This window comes from Pelobates fuscus, chromosome 5 (assembly GCF_036172605.1).
Source record: "Pelobates fuscus isolate aPelFus1 chromosome 5, aPelFus1.pri, whole genome shotgun sequence".
Lineage (NCBI taxonomy): Eukaryota > Metazoa > Chordata > Amphibia > Anura > Pelobatidae > Pelobates > Pelobates fuscus.
Window position 1 is genome coordinate 364,160,653 of NC_086321.1, and position 26,537 is coordinate 364,187,189.

The following is a 26,537-nucleotide window of genomic DNA, read 5'->3' on the forward strand; positions in this document are numbered from 1 at the left end:
AAGCGTTGTACGATCAGATTACACACATGTGCCATGCACGGCACGTGTCAACTTGCCCAAATGCAATGCCGCCAACAAATTGTCAACCCCAAGATGGCGTGACACTGCCGTATCCAGGATGTGGAACAGTACCTGGGGAACTGGGGGGGTGCCGTTGATGTGGAGCAAGACGCAGCAGCAGAAGAGGACTCAGCCGAGAAGGTTATGGAAGAGGATGGAGTAGGAGGAGTAGAGGAGGTGGCAGCAGGCCGGCCTGCAAGTCGTGGCGGTGTCACCAACTCCGCTGCAGAGCCACGCATTCCATGCTTGGCAGCCGTCAGCAGGTTTACCCAATGCGCAGTGTAGGTGATATACCTGCCCTGACCATGCTTTGCAGACCAGGTATCAGTGGTCAGATGGACCCTTGCCCCAACACTGTGTGCCAGACATGCCATTACTTCTTTTTGCACAATCAAGTACAGGTTGGGGATTGCCTTTTGTGCAAAGAAATTTCGTCCGGGTACCTTCCACCTCGGTGTCCCAATAGCTACAAATTTTTGGAACACCTCAGTCTCCACCAGCTTGTATGGTAAAAGCTGGCGGGCTAAGAGTTCAGTCAAGCCAGCTGTCAGACGCCGGGCAAGGGGTTGACTTTGTGACATTGGCTTCTTACTCTCAAACATGTCCTTGACAGACACCTGACTGTGGGCAGATGAGCAGGAACTGCTCGAGGCGAGAGACGGAGGGGCGGATGGTTGAGAGGGGGCAAGGAGGACAGCAGTGGTTAACGTGGCTGAAGATGTTGGACCAGGAGGAGGATGGCGGCTTTGAGTTTGTGTGCTGCTTGTACTCATGTGTTGATCCCATAGGCGTTTGTGATGTGCGATCATGTGCCTTCGCAAAGCAGTTGTACCTAGGTGGGTGTTGGACTTCCCACGACTCAGTTTCTTTTGGCACAGGTTGCAAATGGCATCGCTGTTGTCAGAGGCAGACACACCAAAAAAATGCCACACTGCTGAGCTCTGCAATGATGGCATTCTGGTGGTGGGTACAGCATGCGTTGATTGGCGTGCTGTCTGGCTGACCCCGGGTGCCGATGCATGCTGTCTGACTGTGCCACTAGCTCCTTGCGACGACCTCCCCCTGCTTCCAACTCGTCTCCTCCTCCTCGTCTCCCCATATGAACATTCCCCCTGTTCTTCTTCTCTTCTAGCGGGCACCCACGTGACATCCACGGACGCATCATCATCATCAACCGCTTCACTTGCATCTGACAACTCAGCAAAGGAAGCAGCAGTGGGTACAACATCATCATCATCACACCGTACGTGTGTAATGCTGCCTGACTGAGACCTATCCCTGTTATCTACATCCTCTGGCAATAATGGTTGCGCATCACTCATTTCTTCCAACTGATGTGTAAATAACTCCTCTGACATACCAAGTGAAGCGGCTGTGGTGCGAGTGTTGGTGGTGGCGGCAGGCAGGCGAGTGGTAACTTGAGAGGTGCCCGAAGCTAAGCTGGAGGAGGATGGTGCGTCGAGGTTCCGAGCGTAAGCTGTAGAAGATTGGGTGTCCTGTGTTAGCCAGTCAACTATGTCCTCAGAACTTTTCAAGTTCAGGGTACGTGGCCTCTGAACACTGGGCATTATTCTAGGGCCAAAGGGAATCACAGCACCACGACCACGACGGCCCCTGCAGGGTGGCCTGCCTCTGCCTATCATTTTTTTTTTCGATTAGTGGTACTATGCGTGCAAGCTACTGTGATAACAGATATGAGTGGCACTGGTGTGACACTGTGCCCTGGCAGGCCCTGAAACGCACACTCGTGAAGGAAACTGACTGCTATTATATTACAGTCCAAAAAGTTTTTTTTTGTTAAATGCAAGCTATTGGGTCACCAGTGAGTGAGTGGTGGCACTGGGCAATTGGGCACAGTATACACTGTGAGCCTGACACACACGCTGGCAGACAACTAACTGCTATTCAATCTATTACAGTCAAAATTGTTTTTTTTTTTTTTAAATGTACACTACTGTTACACTAGATATGAGTTTCACTGGTGTGACACTGTGCCCTGGCAGGCCCTGAAACGCACACTCGTGAAGGAAACTGACTGCTATTATATTACAGTCCAAAAAGTTTATTTTTTTTTTAAATGCAAGATATTGTGACACCAGATATGAGTGAGTGGTGGCACTGGGCAGGCCCTGAAACGCACACTAGTGAAGCAAACTGACTGCTATTATATTACAGTCAAAAAAGTTTAGTTTTTTTTAAATGCAAGCTATTGTGACACCAGATATGAGTGGTGGCACTGGGCAAGTGGGCACAGTATACGCTGTGAGCCTGACACACACGCTGGCAGACAACTAACTGCTATTCAATCTATTACAGTCAATTTTTTTTTTTAAATGTACACTACTGTTACACCAGATATGAGTTGCACTGGTGTGACACAGTGCCCTGGCAGGCCCTGAAATGCACACTCGTGAAGGAAACTGACTGCTATTATATTACAGTCAAAAAAGTTTTTGTTTTTTGTTTTTTAAATGGAAGCTATTGTGACACCAGTGAGTGAGTGGTGGCACTGGGCAGGCCCTGAAACGCACACTAGTGAAGGAAACTGACTGCTATTATATTACAGTCCAAAAAGGTTTTTTTTGTTAAATGCAAGCTATTGTAATCCAAATACTTTTTCAGTGTTTTTTTTTTTTTTAGACAAAAATATACTTAGAAAACAGCTGCTCCACATCCTTACTCCTGTTGGAGGGAGGGCCATGCCCCCATTGAAGTTAAAATTAGAGTGGAGCAAATCCTGGTTAAACAAACACGGCTGCAGTGCACACAGCTGTCTGCAGAACTCAATTCATCTCACATTTGCTACAGAGTTAAAGAGGTTCTGTCACTGTCTGGGGTCTTTGTATATTTTGCAAAGATCCCCATCAGTGACAGCTCTGCTGGGTGTCCGGTGGCTTTGTGGTGCAGGGGAAGGTGACTTTTACTTATCTGTACCTGCCCCTCGCAACCGCCCCATCGTCTTCCTGACAGCTCTCCTCACCTCCTGACGCTTCATCTCCCAGGAGCCCATGTCCGTGCATTACTCTCACACATGTGCGAGGGTACAACACAGAGGTCTATGGATGGTCCCGTCACAGACAATGCCTTTTGTCAAGTTTTGTCAACCTTCAGAAATATACAAAGAGATAGTGTAGTCCCTACTTTGTCTTTGTATATCTTTTGACCATGTTGGAACTTTAGTGAAATTTCAACACAGTCAATGTGAGTATGTTATAAAGATTTTATCCTTATGAAATACTAATTTTAGTTGAGGGGGAGGAGGGTGATAGATTCGCCTTAATGCTATCACGTCCGATATGCTGCTGTCTGAAATGGCAGCAGAGGGAACAAGATTTTCTCATCCAACAGTTTTTCCTGTTTTTTTTTTACCGTTATGTCTTTATTGAATTTAAGGTACAGAGATAGGAGCAAATGGAAATCATAGAAGAAGAAAAAGTTGCTAATTTATTGCAGTATTAAATAAAAAGAGGACACTTGTTAATGGTCAGCCATAAAAACATTTTGAAGTGTTCTGGATCTGTGTGTGTACAGTATATGTATAATATATACAGGGCTTACAATCTCAAGTCCTGCCCTACTGGGAAGGCATTAGAAGTTACTCTCCACTTCAAACCGTGAAAGTCCATGGAATTCTCCATGTAATTAAGACAAACTTAAAGGACCACTATTGTGCCAGGAAAAGAAACTGGCACTATAAGGTCTTTAGGTCCCCCCAACCCTCAGGGTCCCACTCCCGCCGTGCTGAAGGGGGAGGAATGGGTTAAATTCTTACCTTTCTCCAGCGCCGGGAAGCTCTCCTCCCTCTTCCGACATCATCCGCCGAATGCGCATGCGTGGCAAGAGCTGCGCGCGCATTCAATCAGTCCATAGGAAAGCATTTTTCACTGCTTTCCTATGGACGTCAGCATCTTCTCACTGTGATTTTCACAGTGAGAAGCGCAGAAGCGCCTCTAGCGGCTGTCAATGAGACAGCCACTAGAGGATGGAATAACCCTATTGTAAACATAACAGTTTCTCTGAAACTGCTATGTTTACAGCTGCAGGGTTAACCCTAGATGGACCTGGCACCCAGACCACTTCATTGAGCTAAAGTGGTCTTGGTGCCTACAGTGGTCCTTTAATGTAGTGGTTCTGGTGTCTATAGCCTGCCCCTGTAGGCTGAGAACTGTAAACCCTGCCTTTTCAGAGAAAAGGCAATGTTTACATTGCTGCCTAGCAACACTACAAGTGGCAGTCACTCAGATAGCCAATAGAGGGGTTTCCTAGTACAGGGCTGCACGAAAGGAGCCTCTGCAGGAAAGGATGCATTTCTACTTGCCAATGGCTAGTTGAGATTGGACATTTTGAGTCCTGATATATATAATTGTATGTATTAATTGTATTTGCCTTTATCTAATTAAAGAGAGGGACACTATAGCATTAGGGATACGGGTTTGTTTTCTTAACTCTATAGTGTCCCTTTACACTCTAAATATACTCTTACAGACCTGGGTACAGAACCTAGCACCAGAACTTATCACACCTCTTAACCCAAACCCATATGATGTGGCCAAATAATCATAGCCCAATCTAGTATTGTCTTTAAGTTGCAGAATTCTATCCAGATTGCCTGTGGCCACTTTGTGACATCATCATATTGTAGAAATATGTGCTGACATCATAGAAAGCTGATTTCATAGAGGGTTTTGCTCTTTCTTCACATTGAAGTAAGAAGACTATTAGGGAGTACAGCTGCGAGAGCTTGCTTCGACCCCAGAGCATTGGAGATCGCTGCTGATTGGTAGGGAAATTAGCATTTCACAATTAGAGCACTTCCAGGTTTATATAATGGATTTATGGTTTCCGTGTTAAATTAGTTTATTAGCTTTCACCATCTGTATGTAAGAACTCTGAGAGAGGTACGCATTAGCACAGCCTGCGATTAGGCTTAGCAAAGATGTCACATTGTTTTTGGAACTGAGAGGGTTAATTAATGACTTTTGTTACATCTTTAATTAGCCATATTTACTATTTACATGACGTAAAGTCATCATTTTATTAAAGGCGAATGTTTGATTATCTATCTATTTGATTATTATTCTACAGCTTAATGCAATGGTTCTGGTGTCTGTAGCCTGTCCCATAGAAAAAGGCAATGTTTACATTGCTGCCTAGCAACACCTGAAGTGGCAGTCACTCAGACAGCCACTAGATTTGCTTCCTAGTCCAAAGATGCACGAAAGGAGCCTCTATAGGAATGACCGGTTTGAGGCCCCCATTTCTGCTGGCCCTGCCAAAAACCTTGGGGTTAAACACTTTTTTCATATTTAATAGTGCTTTGTCCAAAGCCTTGAATGTGCTCACATAGGAACCAAGCTCCTTAACAAAATTATCTCCAAACAGACATTTCACTTATGGACCAAGTACTGAATAAGCCAGGTTTACTAGTTTCGGTTCTATCTTTAGCAAGATGGACTATGTCTATCTTGGCGTCTTTCAGTTGCCAAAGCTGTGATGGTTTCTTATTAGGCAGATGGTTCATTGCATCCAGTCCCTGAGGGCTTGTAGGTCTATGGGGGTACCACCAGACTCCACCATCTCAAGCATCTTTGTGTTAGGGCCAAGTATAACCAGGACGTTGTCCTGACAATTTCACGGGTAGAAATCCAAATCCTGCTTGGCTTTCCAACTCGATTTGCCCACCAACTGAGCAACCTCAGGCGGAACTTGCCCACATCTAAAATGGTGACCGCACGTCAGTCTCAAGATTATGCCTGAAAACAAAATGGTGCCTGGGAACTCCTCATACTGTAACAATTTATTGCGATTAAGTTGTTATGGTCCCCAAAGTGTCCTTTAAGAAAAGTGTTAAAGGAACACTGTAGTCACCTAAATTACTTTAGCTAAATAAAGCAGTTTTAGTGTATAGATCATTCCCCTGCAATTTCACTGCTCAATTCACTGCCATTTAGGAGTTAAATCACTTTGTTTCTGTTTATGCAGCCCTAGCCACACCTCCCCTGGCTATGATTGACAGAGCCTGCATGAAAAAAAAAACTGGTTTCACTTTCAAACAGATGTAATTTACCTTAAATATTTGTATCTCAATCTCTAAATTGAACTTTAATCACATACAGGAGGCTCTTGCAGGGTCTAGCAAGCTATTAACATATCAGGGGATAAGAAAATCTCAATTAAACAGAACTTGCAATAAAGAAAGCCTAAATAGGGCTCTCTTTACAGGAAGTGTTTATGGAAGGCTGTGCTAGTCACATGCAGGGAGGTGTGACTAGGGTTCATAAACAAAGGGATTTAACTCCTAAATGGCAGAGGATGGAGCAGTGAGGCTGCAGGGGCATGTTCCATACACCAAAACTGCTTCATTAAGCTAAAGTTGTTCAGGTGACTATAGTGCCCCTTTAATTCAACATCTAGACAGTTTTCCTTGATTGTGTATTGATTAGTGTTAAGACCTTTGATGTGATCAGTGTAATCTGTAATTATGCAGATGCATTAATGGGCCTTTTGACTACATATTTACAACCTATTTACAACATATTTAAATGTGTTTTATCTGCTCGATGCTCTCTAGAGTGGACAGATGTAAGCCTCTCTTTTTGCACTGTAAGTGCATAGCGCTTCTGAAACGGAAGCTGCTAATTGCCATTTTGCCTAATGTTAATATAATGAAGACAGGACACATGTATTTTTCTGTCACAGCTCAATTACCTGACAATCTTGTTTTTAATTATGGTTTTACTTGGACTGGGTAAAAAACCCTGGACTCATAGAACCCATACAAAACAAAGCTGTACCAACGAAGGATTGTCAGAGTTGTACCTCCAGAGCTGTGTCTTGTCCAGTTACTGGGGGGAAGAAAGGGGTAATCACTGTGTTAGCTGCTCCAGCGTGTAGAGCAGGCCTGTCCAACCTGGGGCCCCCCAGATGTTGCTGAACTACAACTCCCATGATTCTTTCAATGAAACAGATAGCCACGGAATCATGGCAGTTGTAGTTCAGCAACATCTGGGGGGCCGCAGGTTGCACAGCCCTGGTGTAGAGGATGCAGCGGGGAAAGTCCTTGTAAGGACTGAGTAGCTCCCAGGACTGTGTGCCGTCCAGCCCCTGGGGGCGAACAGAGCTAGTTCCCCTATCTAGTCACAGCTAGGAAGCGGACCCTTGGCGGAGGTACCCGGCCGGGGTACAGGGAGCTCCGTCACATATAAATATATAAAAATGGTCAAATATCTGTGCCAAGAAAGTTTAGTAGGAACCTAGTTACAGATCAGTAACATAGCTTCCCAAAAATGACACCAAAAAGTACATTTACACCAAGTTACTGTACAATGCAGGAAATTAAAGATTGTCATTGAAGACTGAATAGAATCCAAGTGCTATTTTCCGATCCCCTCTTTTCTCTCCCTTGACATCAAGTCTTCATGCTTGATCAAGTTGCAGTACAGTTCATGACAATATTTACACTTCGTCTGCACAGATGCAGAGCAAAAGAATGGAATCCAGTCAGAAAAGATGTTCCCCTTCGAGGTGACAACCATCACAGGATCAGAGAATTTGGTTGGGTGCAAATAGGTCAACTTTAAGGGTTTATTCACTTCCATCAGAACTGACACAAATATAGAAAATTGTAAAAGGGGCATTGTAGACATCAGAGCAGGATTAACGAAAAGTCGACTATAGGCAGTCGCCTAGGGCCTGGTTTCTCAAGCTGTGGTACACATACCCCAGGGGGCACACATACCAAAAGCACTTAGTCAGTGTGTGTGTCAGTGAGTGTGTGTCTGTCAGTCAGTCAGTGTTTGTGTTAGTTAGTGAGTGTGTGTCTATCAGTCAGTGTGTCGGTCTGTTAGTGTTTGTCTGTCAGTGTATGTCTGTTAGGGTTTGTCTGTCAGTGTATGTCTGTCAAAGTGTGTCTGTCAATGAGTGTGTCTGTCAATGTGTGTCAAATCAGTGAGAGTGTGTGTGTGTGTCTGTGAGTGTGTGTCTGTGAGTGTGTCCATCTGTGAAAGTGTGTGTCAGTCAGTGTGTGTATGTCAGTGTATGTGTATCTAACAGTATGTGTCTGACAGTGAAAGTATATATTGTTTAAACAGTGTGTGCCAATGAGTGTGTGTTTGAGTCAGTGAGACTGTGTGTACCTAACAGGATCCAAATGTTTATTTTAAAAATATTTTCACTCAATTCATGATTTGTAGTAATATTCAAATATGCCTGTATGTATATATGTATGTACAACACTCAGTATATACACATGTGCATGTATTAGATGTGTATTATATTAAAGTGTATATAAAATGAGTGTATATTAAAAAGCATTAAAATGTATATTGCCCAACAGAAAGGCTAGGAAATTTATAGATTTGAATTTAAAGAGACACTGAAGTCACCCAAACAACTTAATAGCAAACAGATTAATAGCCGTTTTGGTGTATAGATCATGACCCTGCAGTCTCACTGCTCAATTCTCTGCCATTTAGGAGTTAAATCACTTTGTTTATGCAGCTCTAGTCACACCTTCCTGCATGTGAGACTGCAGGGGCATGATCTATGCACCAAAACTGCTTCATTAAGCTAAAGTTGTTTGGGTGACTATAGTGTCCCTTTAAAGCTTGTTAAAAACATGGTCTCTCCCCTCACTGTCAATAAAATCCTTAACATTAGACCTATTGATATCAATAGAAATTACTTTCTCGAGTCAGGGGCACTTAGATTTTTTTTTTTTTTTTTTTTTTAGAATTTCAGGGGTACTTCTCCATAAAATTCTGAGAAACATTGGTCTAGGGTACAGGAGTTAGACAGTGGCCATAGAACCAAGAATTTGCTTGGCCCTGTTAACCATTCCTGGAACTGTCCCTCCATTCAGTGTTAAAGCATTACCAAGTAGTTTAACACTAAATGAGGGTCACTAGCGGACCACAGCCCAGCCCCTACTGGAGGTATGGCCAGGCCCGGACTGGCCATCGGGCATACCGGGCAAATGCCCGGTGGGCCGCGATGGCCGTGGGGCCGAGGCCGGCAGGGGAGATCACAGGATCTCCCTTGCCAGCCCCTGCAGGGCTAGCGCTACCCGAGCGCCGGCCCTGCTGTGTGTCTCCATGGGCCGGTGGGGAGATCAAAGATCTCCCTCACCGGCCCAGAGACACTGACAGGCGGCCGCCGGCAGGAGAGGGTGTGAGGTAGGAAGGCAGGCGAGAGGACCGGCGGAGCTCTAGCCAGCAGCTCCGCCGGGTCCTCTCGCGAGGTCTGAGCGTTGCTCAGATCTCGCGAGAGTGAACTATAGCCTTCAGGCTAAAGTTCACTCTCACCACTGGACCACCAGGGAAGGAAGCTGCACGGCACCCCCCCCACCCCCCAGGCAGAGCGGATCCCCCTCTCCCCACAGGCAGAACAGACCCCCCCCTCCTTCCAGGCTAAAAGGTAAGAAGGGAGGAGGGGGGATATAACTTTTTTTTTATTAATAAAAAATATATATGTAAATGTAAATAAAATATACATTCACACACACAGCACCCAGACACACACACAGCACCCCCATACACACACCGCACCCCCAGGCACACACACAGCACCAGCACCCCAGACACACAGCACCCCCAGACACACACAGCACCCTCAGACACACAAATCACCCTCAGACACACACAGCACCCTCAGACACACACACAGCACCCAAACATACACAGCACACTCAAACACACACAGCACCCTCAGACACACACACAGCACCCTCAGACACACACACACAGCACCCCCAGACACACACACACAGCACCCCCAGACACACACACACAGCACCCCCAGACACACACACACAGCACCCTCAGACACACACAGCACCCTCAGACACACACAGCACCCTCAGACACACACAGCACCCTCAGACACACACACAGCACCCTCAGACACACACACACACAGCACCCTCAGACACACACACAGCACCCTCGCTCACACATATACAGCACACTCACACACACACACACACACACATATATATATATATATATATATATATATATGAGCTCTTTCTAATTTTCTTAGTCTGTTACCTCACTGAGGGTTATTTTATTTATATATATATATATATATATATATATATATATATATATATATAATAACCCTCAGTGAGTTAACAGACTAAGAAAATTAGAAACCTAGAATGTGACGGCACATAAAAACACCCTCACACACAGCACCCCTCTTACATACACACACACTGCGCCCCTCACGCATACAATATGTCCAAATATATATATACACACACACTAAAGCACCCCTCACACTGCACCACTACACACATTACGCTCCAGATACACGCTAGATCCCTTACCCTATATGCACTCTTAATCCTCTACACACACACACACACACACACACACACACACACACACAGACACACACAAAATCTCCTATACACACTCTCGGTCCTTTACACAGTAGATCTCCTACACACACACTACATTCCTTGTCAGCAAACACATACAACATTCTCTAAACACACCCTCTCTACAACTCCTACACACACTACGTCACCTATACACACACACTTCAACCCGTATGCACACACTCGCTACATCCCCTATAACACTATGCTCCCAATACACACACTCTCTACAGCCCCTAGCCACACATATTACACAATACCACACCACACTCTACACACACGCAATCCCTCAAGCAGGCTCCAAACACATGCACCATACACTTTCCTGGCCCTTTTGTCCTCTGGTATCCCACTTGTGGAGACACCAGAGACAATTTAAAAGCAAACACAGCGCAAGCATGTTATTAAATTTGCTTGCGCTGCGCAGAACAAATTCAGGGCCTTTTTCTAATGCCAGAGCTCTTCAGTGGGGCTCTGCGCATTGAACTAACATGTTCACTTTGAGAGGGGGCGTGCTTGTCATTAGTGATGACAAAACACACCCTCTCTGGCCCCGCCCCCTTCTTAGGGGGCCGCTCTGATTGAAAAATGCCCGGGCCTAATTTTTTTCCCAGTCCGGCCCTGGGTATGGCTAAGCCTGCTTATGTCCAACCACTGACGTACATAGAAACATAGAAACATAGAATATGACGGCAGATAAGAACCATTCGGCCCATCTAGTCTGCCCAATTTTCTAAACACTCTCATTAGTCCCTGGCCTTATCTTATAGCTAGGATAGCCGTATGCCTATCCCACGCATGCTTAAACTCTCTCACTGTGTCAACCTCTACCACTTCAGCTGGAAGGCTTTTCCATGCATCCACTACCCTCTCCGTAAAGTAATACTTCCTGATATTATTTTTAAACCTCTGCCCCTCTAATTTAAGACCATGTCCTCTTGTTCTGGTAGTTTTTCTCCTTTTAAATATAGTCTCCTCCTTTACTGTGTTGATTCCCTTTATGTATTTAAATGTTTCTATCATATCCCCCCTGTCTCGTCTTTCCTCCAAGCTATACATGTTAGGTGCCTTTAACCTATTCTTGTAAGTTTAATCCTGCAATCCATGAACAAGTTTAGTATCCTAGGTTAGGACTCTAATATCAAATATTGTGTACTCTGCCCTTGGGTTTTTACGTCCAAGATGCATTATCTTGCACTTATCCACATTAAATGTCAGCTGCCACAATTCTGACTATTTTTCTAGTTTACCTAAATCATTTGCCATTTGGCTTATCCCTCCTGGAACATCAACCCTGTTACATATCTTAGTATCATCCGCAAACAGACACACCTTACCATCAAGACCTTCTGCAATATCACTAATAAAAATATTAAATTGAATGGGTCCAAGTACAGATCCCTGAGGTACCCCCACTGGTGACAAGACCATGCTTCGAATATACTCCATTGACAACAACCCTCTGCCTAAGCCACTGCCTTACCCATTCAACAATATTGGAATCCAAACTAAAGATTGCAGTTTATTGATAAGCCTTCTACAGTGTCAAAAGCCTTACTGAAATCTAGGTAAGCAATGTCTACTGCACCACCCTGATCTATTATTTTAGTTACCCAATCAAAAAAATCAATAAGATTAGTTTGGCATGATCTCCCTGAAGTAAACCCATGTTGTCTCTATCTTGAAATCCATGTGATTTTAGATGTTCAACAATCCTATAACATGGTTTCAATAACTTTCCCCACTACTGAAATAAGGCTTACTGGCCTATAGTTGCCCGACTCTTCCCTACTACCTTTCTTGTGAATGGGCACTACATTTGCTAACTTCCAATCTTCTGGGACTACTCCTGTTAACAATGATTGGTTAAATACATCTGTTAATGGTTTTGCTAGTACACCATTAAGCTATTTTAATAACTTTGGGTGTATTCCATCAGGTCACATTGACTTATTTGTCTTTACTTTTGACAGTTGAAATAGAACCTCTTCCTCTGTAAACTCTCATGCAACAAATTACTCATTTGCCCTTTTTTCCTAACTGAGGTACCTTTCCTTCATGTTCATCTGTAAATACTGAACAAAAATATTCATTGAGGCAGTCAGCTAGACCTTTATCCTCATCTACATAACTTCCTTCTTTTGTTTTTAATCTAACTAATCCTTGTTTTACTTTCCTTTTCTCATTCATGTATCTAAAAAAGGCTTTGTCCCCTTTTTTTACTGACTGCTATTTTCTCTTCTGTGTGTGATTTGGAAGCTCTTATAACTTGCTTAGCCTCTTTCTGCCTAATCTTATAGATCATTCTGTCTTCCTCACTCTGAGTTCTTTTATGATTACTAAATGCTAACTTGCCCACAGGCCGGTTTCTAATGATCATATACACAGACCCCCGCAGGGGGTCTCCACTCTTTCAGTACACTTTCCTTTGTCCCAGGCAGGAGGGGGGATGGGTTACAGATAACCATTTCCCGCTCTGGGATATACCAACAGGACACAGTTACATACATTAAAACATATTACACACGGGGGGGGAAAGTTGAGGGGCCTAACTAGGGGTCCTAACTAGGGTCGCTGCAGGGGCTATCGGATGTACAGGGCCCGAGAAACCATTGTACAAAGTCTGGGCTCGAGGCTCTGTAATCCCCAAAGTTAGTTCCAAAGCATTGCTTGGTTTAGTCCGATGGATTTAAACTTCGCACCTAAACCAAGCGACAGCCCATCTGGAAAAGGGCGTGAACCAAACCGCGCCAATCAGCGCTCAGAGAGGAGAGGGTTTCACTGCCCAATCAGGAGAAAGGAAGTGAAACCCGTTTAAATTGGCAGCGACCAATCAGCGCTCACTCATGCTGACCTATCTGGAAAATGGCACAAACCCAGTTTGAATGGGAGCTCTTTTTCCGATTGGTCAGCACGGACTTCCAGGCAGCCAGCGGGACTCTGGAGCCATGAAGTCGACTAACAGCTCCAGGGTATCTCCGTTCCCTTTGTCCCCGAAGCCCACTACTAAATCCACAAGGTTCCCCACATCAACCGTCAGGGGTCTTCATCCCAAGAGCTCTGTGCTGGGGAGTCTAGGCATGGGAAAAAGGGACCGTCCGTTTGTCTCCCCGGCACAGAAAAGCCCACCTGTGGGAAAAGAGCTGGTCTCTTTGTCTCTCAGACTGAGGAGAGCCCGCCAAACTCATCAGTGCCCCAAAATTGCCCATACCAATCTCAGGGACCCTCACCTCGGTCCCTTGATCGACTAGTCTCCGTTCGCGAGGTCCTGGTGTGAAACCCAAACAAGGGAAGCGTCTCCTTTCGGGGTATGAATGTTGCCCTGGCTGGCGTTTGTCTATAAGAATGGCGGCCACCCAGAGGAGCACCCATTAATTACTTCCCTTGCGGTTTGACACCTATGTTGCGAGTGTGAACGTTCTGATCAATTTGTGTGAACGTTCTAATGGGGCACCGGGGAGGTCCTCGTTCGGGAGACAAACAAGTCGGGAAACAATCCAGGAATTCTCCCCCCTGGTGGCGTTCATCTGTACGAATGATGGCCACCCAGAGAAGCACTCATTAATTGTTTCCCTTGCGATTTGCGGTTTTGACATTTATGTTACGAGGTGTGAACGTTCTAACCTAACATTCTAAATGAGGTATTGGGGTGGTCCCCGTTCGGGTGGTGAATGAATTCCCTTCGAGGAAGCGCTCCCAAATGGGGTGTGGGAACAATAAATGAAAACACAGGGGAAACACATGTAAAAGAGAAGGAAATCCCACGAACAGGAAGTGATTCTGCCACAGGAAGCATCTCTTTTCAGGATACGAATGCTCCCCCCTGGGTGGTGTTTGCCTATACGAAATGGCGACTCATTAATTACTTGCCTTGCGGTTTCACACTTACATTGCAGGAGTGAATGTTCTGATTGATTGGTGTGAACATTCTAATGGGGTACCGGGGTGGTCCTCGTTCGGGAGACGAACGGATTCCGTTCGTATGAGCGCTCCCGAACGGGGAAACAGGGCACAATACACGAAATACAAGTGGGAACACATAACACAAAGGGAAGAACACACAAGCAAGCAGTGGGTATGGTACTTAGTAACGGCGGTCCATCACACTATATATGTCCCAAATACTTTATGTAACAAAAAACATATTGTTGCTAAATTTTAGATCCTGAAATATTATGAAATAGTATTAGATAGTATGAAATATTGCAATGTAAAGAAATCATATAGACACTATACACTCCTCAATATTTTAGCAAATGAATAAAAAAAAATCCTTTCATGTTTCAAATAAAAGTTATGTTTCAGGATCCAAAAATCCAAATTCTGAACTTTATTAATTTTTGTTAATATTGGCCACTAGTGGTCTCCGTAACCACTAGCACTGAGATTTCCACCTCTACCTCACCTGCCTGGGTTGATTACTTCAGCTACAAAAGGCCACAACCAGCTCAATATTGAACTACTCCTCAATCCTGCTTACTTCCAAACCTGCTCAAAACCAGCCTGAACTACTCCTAAATCCTGCTTACTTCCAACCCCACTCAATACCAGCCCGAACTACTCCTCAATCCTGCTTCCTTCCAACCCTGCTCAATACCAGCCTGAACTACTCCTCAATCCTGCTTACTTCAAAACCTGCTCAATACCAGCCCGAACTATTGCTCAATCCTGCTTACTTTCAACCCCGCTCAATACCAGCCTGAACTACTCCTTAATCCTGCTTACTTCCAACCCTGCTCAATACCAGCCTGAACTACTTAATCTTGCTTACTTCCAACCCCGCTCAATACCAGCCTGAACTACTCCTCGAACCTGCTTCCTTCCAACTCTGCTCAATACCAGACTTAACTATATCTCAATCCTGCTTACTTCGAAACCTGCTCAATACCAGCCTGAACTACTCCTCAATCATGCTTACTTCCAACCCGGTTCAATACCAGCCTGAACTACTCCTCGAACCTGCTTCCTTCCAACCCTGTTCAATACCATCCTGAACTACTCCTCAAACTACTTCCAAACCGGCGCAATACCAGCCTGAACTACTCCTTAATCCTGCTTACTTTCAACCCTGTTCAATACCATCCTGAACTACTCCTCAATCCTGCTTACTTCCAACCCCGCTCAATACCAACCTGAACAACTATTTCTTAATCCTGCTTACTTCCAACCCCGCTCATTACCAGCCTGAACTACTCCTCGAACCTGCTTCCTTCCAACCCTTCTCAATACCAGCCTGAACTACTCCTCAATACTGCTTACTTCCAAACCGGCTCAATACCAGCCTGAACTACTCCTCAATCCCGCTTACTTCCAAACCGGCTCAATACCAGCCTGAACTACTCCTCAATCCTGCTTACTTCGAAACCTGCTCAATACCAGCCCGAACTACTCCTCAATCCTGCTTACTTCCAACCCTGCTCAATACAAGCCCGAACTACTCCTCAATCCTGCTTACTTCCAACCCTGCTCAATACCAGCATGAACTACTCCTCAATCCTGCTTACTTCCAACCCTGCTCAATACAAGCCCGAACTACTCAATCCTGCTTACTTCCAACCCCGCTCAAAACCAGCCTGAACCACTCCTCAGTCCTGCTTACTTCAAACCCCGCTCAATACCAGCCCGAACTATTCCTCAATCCTGCTTACTTCCAAACCTGCTCAATACCAGCCCGAACTACTCCTCAATCCAGCTTACTTCCAAACTGGCTCAATACCAGCCTGAACTACTCCTCAATCCTACTTACTTCCAACCCTGCTCAATACCAGCCTGAACTACTCCTCAATCCTGCTTACTTCCAACCCTGCTCAATACCAGCCTGAACTACTCCTTAATCCTGCTTACTTCCAACCCTGCTCAATACCAGCCTGAACTACTCCTCAATCCTGCTTACTTCCAACCCCGCTCAATACCAGGCTAAACTACTCCTCGAACCTGCTTCCTTCCAACTCTTCTCAATACCAGCCTGAACTACTCCTTAATCCTGCTTACTTCCAAACCAGCTCAATACCAGCCTGAATTACTCCTCAATCCTGCTTACTTCCAAACCGGCTCAATACCAGCCTGAACTACTCCTCAATCCTGCTTACTTCCATACCTGCTCAATACCAGCCTGAACTACTCCTCAATCCTGCTTACTTCCAACCCTGCTCAAAACCGGCCTAAACTACTCCTCAATCCTGCTTACTTCCAACCCCGCTCAATACGAGCCCAAACTACTCCTCAATCCTGCTTCCTTCCAACCCTGCTCAATACCATCCTGAACTACTCCTCAATCCGGCCAACCCTGCTCAATACCAGCCTGAACTACTCCTCAATCCTGCCAACCCTGCTCAATACCAGCCTGAACTACTCCTCAATCCTGCCAACCCTGCTCAATACCAGCCTGAACTACTCCTCGAACCTGCTTCTGTCCAACCCTTCTCAATACCAGCCTGAACTACTCCTCAATCCCGCTTACTTCCAAACCGGCTCGATACCAGCCTGAACGACTCCTCAATCCTGCTTACTTTGAAACCTGCTCAATACCAGCCCGAAATACTCCTCAATCCTGCTTACTTCCAACCCGGCTCAATACAAGCCTGAACTACTCCTCAATCCTGCTTACTTCGAACCCTACTCAATACAAGCCCGAACTACTCCTCGAACCTGCTTCCTTCCAACCCTTCTCAATACCAGCCTGAACTACTCCTCAATCCTGCTTACTTCCAAACCGGCTCAATATCAGCCCGAACTACTCCTCAATCCCGCTTACTTTGAATCCGGCTCAATACCAGACTGAACTACTCCTCAATCCTGCTTACTTCGAAACCTGCTCAATACCAGCCCGAGCTACTCCTCAATCCTGCTTACTTCCAAACAGGCTCAATACCAGCCCGAACTACTCCTCAATCCTGCTTACTTCCAACCCCGCTCAATACAAGCCTAAACTACTCCTCAAACCTGCTTACTTCCAACCATGCTCAATACAAGCCCGAACTACTCCTCAATCCTGCTTACTTCCAACCCTGCTCAATACAAGCCCGAACTACTCCTCAATCCTGCTTACTTCCAAACCGGCTCAATATCAGCCCGAACTACTCCTCAATCCCGCTTACTTCGAAACCGGCTCAATACCAGACTGAACTACTCCTCAATCCTGCTTACTTCGAAACCTGCTCAATACCAGCCCGAGCTACTCCTCAATCCTGCTTACTTCCAAACAGGCTCAATACCAGCCCGAACTACTCCTCAATCCTGCTTACTTCCAACCCCGCTCAATACAAGCCTAAACTACTCCTCAAACCTGCTTACTTCCAACCATGCTCAATACAAGCCCGAACTACTCCTCAATCCTGCTTACTTCCAACCCTGCTCAATACAAGCCCGAACTACTCCTCAATCCTGCTTACTTCCAACCCCGCTCAATACAAGCCTGAACTACTCCTCAATCCTGCTTACTTCCAACCTCGCTCAATACCAGCCTGAACTACTCCTCAATCCTGCTTACTTCCAACCCCGCTCAATACCAGCCCGAACTACTCCTCAATCCTGCTTACTTCCAAACCGTCTCAATACCAGCCCGAACTACTCCTCAATCCTGCTTCCTTCCAACCCCGCTCAATACCAGCCTGAACTACTCCTCAATCCTGCTTCCTTCCAACCCCGCTCAATACCAGCCTGAACTACTCCTCAATCCTGCTTACTTCCAACCCCGCTCAATACCAGCCCGAACTACTCCTCAATCCTGCTTACTTCCAAACCGGCTCAATACCAGCCCGAACTACTCCTCAATCCTGCTTACTTCCAACCCCGCTCAATACCAGCCTGAACTACTCCTCAATCCTGCTTACTTCCAACCCCGCTCAATACAAGCCCGAACTATGCTTAAGCTTACCTACCTGATTTCTACCAGCCTGATGCCTACAACTTATCTGCTCCATACCTACCTGCATAACCCCAACCAGGTAATCTTGTTTTACCTATCTCTCTTATAGGTTTCCCCTCCTCTTTATATCCTGTTCTGCGGCATATTGCCTAACTCCTGTTTTCTGTTTACCCTCAATATACAGGTTCTTCTTCAATCTCCTAACTCTAATTTATTTTATAGGTTTACCTGTTACTTCATACCCACTCTGGGGCTTATTGTCTAAACCCTTTATTACATAGCCTGGTTTCTCCCTGTAATTTCAGTTATCGGAGATCCTGTTTATTCTATAATATAAAGATCCTAGTGTAAACCCTGGCAATCGTCTCCTACCTGATCTGATCACGATCATGACATTATGCCAACTTTAAAACACAAAGAATCTTGTTGTGAAGGAGTTAACTCGTCTCTCCGGCTCTGTTTTGGGAGGTTCTCCTCTGAGAGAACTCTGGTGATGGTGCTTTTATAAGCTAAGTCCGTCTGTTTTATTCTCCAACATAAAGGAATCCAATTACTACATCTGACGACGACAGCTAATGTGTGCAGCCAGACAACGATCTCAGGAGGTCACGACTCTTATTAACCAAAAACATAAAAAAATTTTAGTTTTTTTTCAAAATCCTGTTTTTTTTTTTGGTCTATGAAGTCTGGAATGGAGGGCACTTTTAAACCCGAAAATGCTTGCATGCCCAAAAGATTCCAACCCTCTGACATTTGAACCCTTTAACCCCTTAAGTACCAAACTTCTTGAATAAAAGGGAATCATGACATGTCACACATGTCATGTGTCCTTAAGGGGTTAAACATTCACATTTTCCATGCCCTGTGACAGTATTATTTGATTGGTTAATTTGTTTTCTTTCTGTGGCGCATGCGTTCTACATACTGCAGGGTAGGACTTTTCATGTCCTGCACATCACCCTGAACCCAAAATATGGAGGAGCTTGTAACCCCAGTGACGTGCCATTTTGGAAGATGAGATTCCCAGATATGAGGGTCATATTTGTTCTGGTTGTGACCCAAGAAAAAAATCAGTCTCATCCGGGTCCAGACCACTAATATCAATCAAAATACTTAGCAGCCCACCTATGTTGAACGTATTATCAGTGGTGACGTAGGATGCAGATAGCTCACAGCCCCTGCAGAACCTCTTTTAAATCAGTCTGCTTTTGCTTCATGTTAAATAAGCCAAATTCGTTTCACTCCCTTGTATTCTGCAGCAGTTTTTCCCATCGTTGGTGTTATAAATTGACCAAATTATAAACATTTTAAAAGCAGGATGGGGAGGGGGGAGGTAATATGTCTTTCCGACACACCCTAGGGGGATAAATCAGTAGTGGAAAATTTACAATAAAACGCAGTCCTAATCTGGGTGTGTTTTTTGAGCTTTTATTTTTATAAACGCCCCATATTATAGGGTAGCTATGGTCATCGTTATCAACACTTTATTATACATATTAACCCTATAGTGACAGTCAGGCTGTCCATATGTAACTACCATCCAGGTAAATTATATCGAATAGCCCTCTGTGGATTAACCTCTTCATTAGCAGAGGAACGAAGAGAGTTTAAACTGATTGTGCAAATCCACCACTCCCCATTGTATTAAATAAAGCTTGAACATTTTAAATATGCATTCATTTGCTAAACAATCATATAATTCTACTACTGTATTCTACAACATATTGAAAAGCAGACTGAAACAATTAAAAACCTGTTTTTTTCACACATTGACAGATAAGTGGGGATTTCACTAAATTCAAATAAAGGTGTACACATTCATTTTTTTGTTTTTTATAAGCAAATTGCAAGTTAGAAGATCTTCATTTGGTTTTCACTTTGCAAAGCCTGTGCAAATAAGAATATTCAATAATTCATTAACTGATCAATCATCCCAGAGAAACAAGTCTTCAATATTTCGCCTACTTCTGTAATTTTGGATTGAAGAATGTCTAGGGTGTGCATCGAGCTGCTCTGTTGAAGGACTAGACACAATACTCCTGAGAGTTCCTAATCTGACAGACTAGAATGACCAGTTTGGTGCTTACTTGCCATTACAATCTATATTTCTACACTGACACACCAACCTGTGCAATAGCGCAGAACAATACATTGGAAAACAAACATCCAATATCTATAGTTATTGACAAGTAACCACTGTTTGTTCTTTTGGTAGAGTGGCGATATAATAAGTTGTGTGTGATGTAAATATATATAGTGTCTATAATAATAATAATGATGATAATAATAATGCATTTTTAATACTTTCTTTTTTTTTAATCTTTAACGCAGGGCTGGCAATATTTCGGGGATGTATTTTGTGAAACCACTAACTTGTACCAGAAATATACAAAGTCTCTGTAATGATGCAAAATTACCTTTTTTTTAAAGTAGTTTTTTTTTAGAATGCTACTTACATTGCCGTTGAAGCGATTACGAAGATCGGTCAGCGTAAAAAGTTTGCCAATGTCGAACGATCCGCATTTAACGCCTGACGTATCCCGACTTTTCTGATCGTACATGTGTATTACACAGTCACTGCAACACTGACCATCCTCGCCTGCTGCTGATATTCCCAGCATAATGTACTGCTAATGGGTTAACTCCTTCCTGTCCTCAGACTCCCTCTCCGGGCAGGCAGATGCTGTAGTCTAGAGCAAATACCATGATCTATGCAAATCTGTTTAGCAGCTGTTACTTCTGAGTGAATTCACTCCTGTTCTATTCTAGAAGTCATAAGTTAGATATAGATCCGCAGACAGATTTATGGTACTCCATACATTTTGGAAGGTTGGTTCATATGCGTTTTTCTCTGAGATATTTTAAAGTCTTGAGATGGATCTAGACTTATTTTGTGCCAACCAATGGCTTGGCGGATGGGTACGAAGAGGATTTGGAAAGTTTGGGGAGGAGTTTTGGATAAAATGAAATTTTATGTTGATCAATAATAATTTTATTCCCCCACCCCCACTCCTCCTAGAACACCTCAGGAAATGGTTTCACCATGTGAAATTTGACTTTGGATGGTTTATTGAGATTTGGGAGTTGGCATGTTTGTTAACATGACCCCTGAGTTGCTTGGACTGGCGCAGCTCAGGGGCGATTCAATGCGATGAAAGGATACGCCATGTTTTGCTGTTTACGTAAAGTGCGCAGGACGCATATCTCAGGCTGAATTCGACCAGTGGAGATGTGGCCACGGAAATGCAAATTGTAGGTTAAGGTAGATGAATTTAGAAAACGCTCACACAGTGACAACCAGAAGACAGAAACTTTATCAAATGGATGGAGTCTCTGGATTGCAATTTGTCCTAATTTGAATAATCCTGATAAAATAAGATAAAGGGGAAAGGGGAACTGGGTGACCTGCTTGTATTACAATATACATTTTTTTTTATTATTATTTGTTGTTATTCATTTAACTGTTCACAAACCTACATGTAGCAGCTTCTATCCTTTGATATAAATAATAACATTGGCAGTCTACCAGACAGCCACTAGAGGTGTTTCCTGCACTTTATGATGCTAGGCGTCCACACTCTTTGCATGACAATGTCCAGTGTGTTCATAAATGCCATAATAAAGCATTGAGTCAATGATTTCCTATGGGGAAGGCCTAATGCATGCGCAGCACTCGCCTCACATGTGCATTTAATTCTCGACCTATCACCATGAGACATACAGGCTGGAATTAGAAAAGTGAATAAAGGTTTTGTTTTTTAACCCTTTACATCGCCTGGTGGGGGAGGGAGGTGCATAGGGTTCCTTAAGTCTTAGGAATACCGCTTTGTATTCCTAACCCTACAGTGTTCCTTTAAATTAGAGGGGCAAAGGTTTAAAAATAATATCAGGAAGTATTACTTTACTGAGGAGGGTAGAGGACGCATGGAATAGCCTTCCAGCTGAAGTGGTAGAGGTTAACACAGTGAGGGAGTTTAAGTATGTGTGGGATAGGCATAAGGCTATCCTAACTATAAGATAAGGCCAGGGACTAATGAAAGTATTTAGAAAATTGGTCAGACTAGATGGGCCGAATGGTTCTTATCTGCCGTCACATTCTATGTTTCTATGTTAAACTAAACAGCCCTCTGGGTATGAGAGCCCGGAACCTTACTTCCCCACTTTCTTACCGCGACGGCACCGCCATGGTCGGCCGTAAAGAATCATTGAGTAAAATTATTCTCTATGGAGGACTTGTAGGCTCATGGCGGCAAACGACGCACATGTGCCCACTTTTCCCAATGCTCCTCTTTGAATTGGCCCGTCAGTCTAGGAAACATGCCTCCAGGATGATGTAAGCCTAAGAAGAGGTTGCGCAGCTGTTTATTTTTTTTTTATTAGTTATTAATTTTTTATTTTTATACAGATGGGGAGGAAACTAAATAACAAGGGGCATCAGGGCTGTAGCGTTAGGAATACAGGGATGTATTCCTAACGCTACAGTGTTTCTTTAACATCTAAATTGAAGTGAATAAAACTAAACTACACAATTTAGGATAAGAGACTCGCTGTGACTTTAGTTGTATTGGGGATTTTTTTTTTAACTTGACTGTCTCTTACAGAAATGTAGCAATCTTTCGATCACGTCTGGTGTTGAATGATGTGAACACATCTCATAGAGAAGCATTGCAGTCAATGAATCTCTGTGAAAAGTATCGGATTTTCTGAGTTCAGTGACATTGGTTTACTGGTTAATAAACGGGTGTTTAAAAAAAAAAAAAAAATTTTTTGTATTACAAGTAGGGAACTCTTCATCTAAAAATAAGTAACAATAACTATTTAAGCAAAAATATTTCCTTTAATGCATGTTTTTCTTGCTGTGCCTCAGGAACCCATTTTGTATACCTGAGGACCCCTTTTTTAAGGACTGACCCATTTTATTTGGGAATTCGCATTCCGTGCCATCAGACTCTCCCCTAGCCTCCGGTCCTTTAAGAAGTCACTCAAAACACACCTCTGTAGGAAAGCTTGCCATCATCCTGGTTGACGTTTCTGTCATTTCATGGCCTTTATCAGTTCCCACGCGCCTACGTAGTCCAGTTCACTCTCCCTTCTGCCCCTGTTCGGTTCTTACCCACACCACTATTACCAGCTAATTTCAACAGAGGCATCTTATCCATCAATCCCTCCACACCTCTGACATGCTGTTATTGTTCTCGTGTGTCTTTACCCCATTCCTCTGCTCTACAGCAGCACCAGAACAAGTAAAAATGAAGGCAGTGTTCATTCACCCACACGGATTTATCACATGTGATGTCATAGCGTCATGCATTTGGAGAGCGTAAATATTCAGGATTCCTTTTAAGCTTGGCAACAATATCGGTGGAGTGGTAGAAAATCACCACTGTTTTTGCAAGTATGCATCTAGTAGCTGTTTGAACATCTGTATGGACTCTGATAAAACCACTTGTTCAGGCAGAGAATTCCACATTCTTATTGTTCTTACAGTAAAAAAAACCTTTCCTTTGCCTTAGACAAAATCTTCTTTCTTCCAGTCTAAACGCATGGCTTCGTGTCCTATGTAAAGTCCGGTTTGTGAATAGATTTCCACACAATGGTTTGTATTGGCCCCGAATATATTTGTATAATGTTATCATATCCCCTCTCAGGCGACGTATAGACAATGAAATATAGTATATCTAAAATATCTTTAAATAGCTCCTCTTTTACCGTTCCTTCTCTGCTATCACCTGTCTTTAATCTCTGTATTTAATCCCTCATGTCTAGAATGTCTCCATCTGGAAAAAGTATATCCTTTTTTTTGTCTTTTTGTAATTCGTTTTTTTTTAACATTCGTTTTCATAGGAAAACACATAGAGGTTTGCGCTAATGTCAATATAAAGGCTGTGCTATTACTGTAGTGATTGTACAAGCAGACATGACTCACAGTAAAGGTCCAAAACATTTAGCATGCAGGATGTGTGTGAGAGGTTGTAGGAGTTTAAATGGTAGGCTGGAATAGAGAAAAATGTAGAAAAACTTTTCATTATTTCCAATCTATTTATTTTGGTTCTTAAAAAGGTTATAATGCCAGAATTTGGTGGTTATTTACATGGGAGGTATGCAGATGGACTACCCAGACCTTCCAAAACAAATCTGGTGTTTCTTAGAAGTGGGATAGCAGAAAACAAGACTTGTTCCACCATGTAGGAGTATACCAAGATACACCCTACACACACCAGGTTCGGGGCTACCGACGAGCTCGAACCAACCAAAATCTAACCAAACCTAACAGTTCTTAGAGAACAAAACTATGTTACATCTGGACAAACAACCTACACCCCAACTTGTTTATCCATCCCCCGCCGCCGTGACCAAACGAGATCCAAAACCTAGTTAAAGGGAGGGAGGGTGGGACAAAACAGGTAAGTGAGGATGAATTAAGATGGCCCTTGCTCTAAAATGGCCGCTATATATACTCCCATAATCTAAAACCCCACCCCCACTTTCTATAGCCAAACCCCCACATAAACACGTCCTATGCCTGTCTCCTAGCCATGTCAAGGCCCATTCCACCTAGCTGCGCTGCTCCATGGGCTACAGTATCTGCTCTACCTTCACAGACTGCAAGTATATGGACGACATATTCGGGTGTTTGTGCACTGTGTATGCTCTAATATCGCTAGCTTCAGCTCCTATGTGACTAGAACCTCCTTCTGGGCAGATTCTTTTTAGCAGATTAGCTTTTTCTGGATCTGTTGATGGCTTTGAGGATGTCTACAACACACTTTTGACAGCTGACCATTAAAGGAAAACTGTATTCCTAACCCTTTAGTGCTCCATACCTGGTAATATAGGTCCCCCCAGGGTGTCCCATAAAAATAAGAAAATTAAATCTTTTTTAACTTGCCTTCTTCCAGCGACGAGGATGCTGCTTACCTCTTCGCCTCCTGCCACATCATGGAGAAGACATGGCCTCCCCCGGCATTGTCCAAATTTCTCTCATAGAGAAATATTGTGGGTCTGATGTGCATGCGCGGCAAGCTCCCCACGTGCATCCAATCTTCCTATTAGAGAGTTTGAGCTTCCATAGTGGCTGTCAGTGTAACAGATGCTGGTGGTGTGTTTAACTCTTCAAGGTAAACGTTACTGTTTTAGCAATGTTTTACCTTGTATGGTTAGATTGAGAGGACCACCTCACACAAACCACTTTATTAAGATAAAGTGGCTTGGGTGACTTAAGTGGTTCTTTAACCATTTGAATGACAATACACTTTGCACACCTAGCACTCAGGGTTAATGACCATAGTAGGTTTTGTAGATAAAGAGCTCCTTTATCATCGGCAACAGGATAGTTAAGTCTGACAGCTGTTTTGCAGTTAAAATATTTCACAGAAGCTTGATTGTATAATTGAGTGGTGGGGTTTATTTTCCTGTAAAAATGCTTGCGTTTGGGTGTGTTCACTGTCCTTAACATAGCTTTAAATCCTTCCTTATGGCTTCCATTGTGTGGAATAATTAAACAGATGTTGTAATTTTTTATTACACTCCGTCACTACCGCTTAATAATGTGCTCATAGGCCCATGTGTTCTATATAGTGAATCACAGGTTAGATTTAGAGTTTAGTTCAAGGCACGGGGTCTGATTGCCACCTCATTAAACTGAGCGACAGCTGATTCACCCCTTAAAGGTGTGCTGTGCAATTTTGAGCAAGAGTTCTAAAGAATGATATCATGGCACTAGAAAAAAGCACAGAGCAGTGGCGGATCCAGAGCATAATCTCGGGAGGGGCACTTGTAGATTATTTAAATAAATAATCCAGACACAATAACCACTACAGCTCAGTGTAGTGGTTATTGTGCCAATAGTGCCGAGACCCCCTCCCAGAGTAAGTAGTCAAACTGTTGAAGAACAGTTTGACAACTTACCTGAGGTCCTCTGGGAAATGGGGCTGTAGTAGGGCAGAGGAGCAGTGGTATGTGTGAGTGGTGCAATGTGTGAGGGGTGCAGTGTGTGTGTGTGTGAGAGGGACAGTGTGTTAGCAGTGTGTGTGTGAAGGTTGCAGTGTGTAAGTGAGGGCGGCAGTATATGTCAGGGGTGCAGTGTGCAGTGTGTGGGTCAGTATGTGTGTGTGACAGTTACAGTGTGTGTGTGTATTGCAGTGTATGTGTGTATGGAGGGCAGTGTATGTGTGGGGCTATGTGTGGGGCAATGTATGTGTATGTGGGCAGTGTATGTGTGTGGGGGCA

General features: G+C 43.8%; 1 protein-coding gene across 1 annotated transcript in view; it reads right to left on the reverse strand.

Moving 5' to 3' along the window:
• Positions 1 to 20,874, reverse strand: part of PIRT (phosphoinositide interacting regulator of transient receptor potential channels) — a 37,191-nt gene extending 16,317 nt beyond the window's left edge. The window contains exon 1 of the mRNA XM_063453376.1: positions 20,765 to 20,874. Within this exon, the coding sequence (XP_063309446.1) occupies positions 20,765 to 20,869 (105 nt within the window). The 5' untranslated portion in view covers positions 20,870 to 20,874. The remainder of the gene's footprint in view (positions 1 to 20,764) is intronic.
• Between the last annotated feature and the right edge of the window lie 5,663 nt (positions 20,875 to 26,537).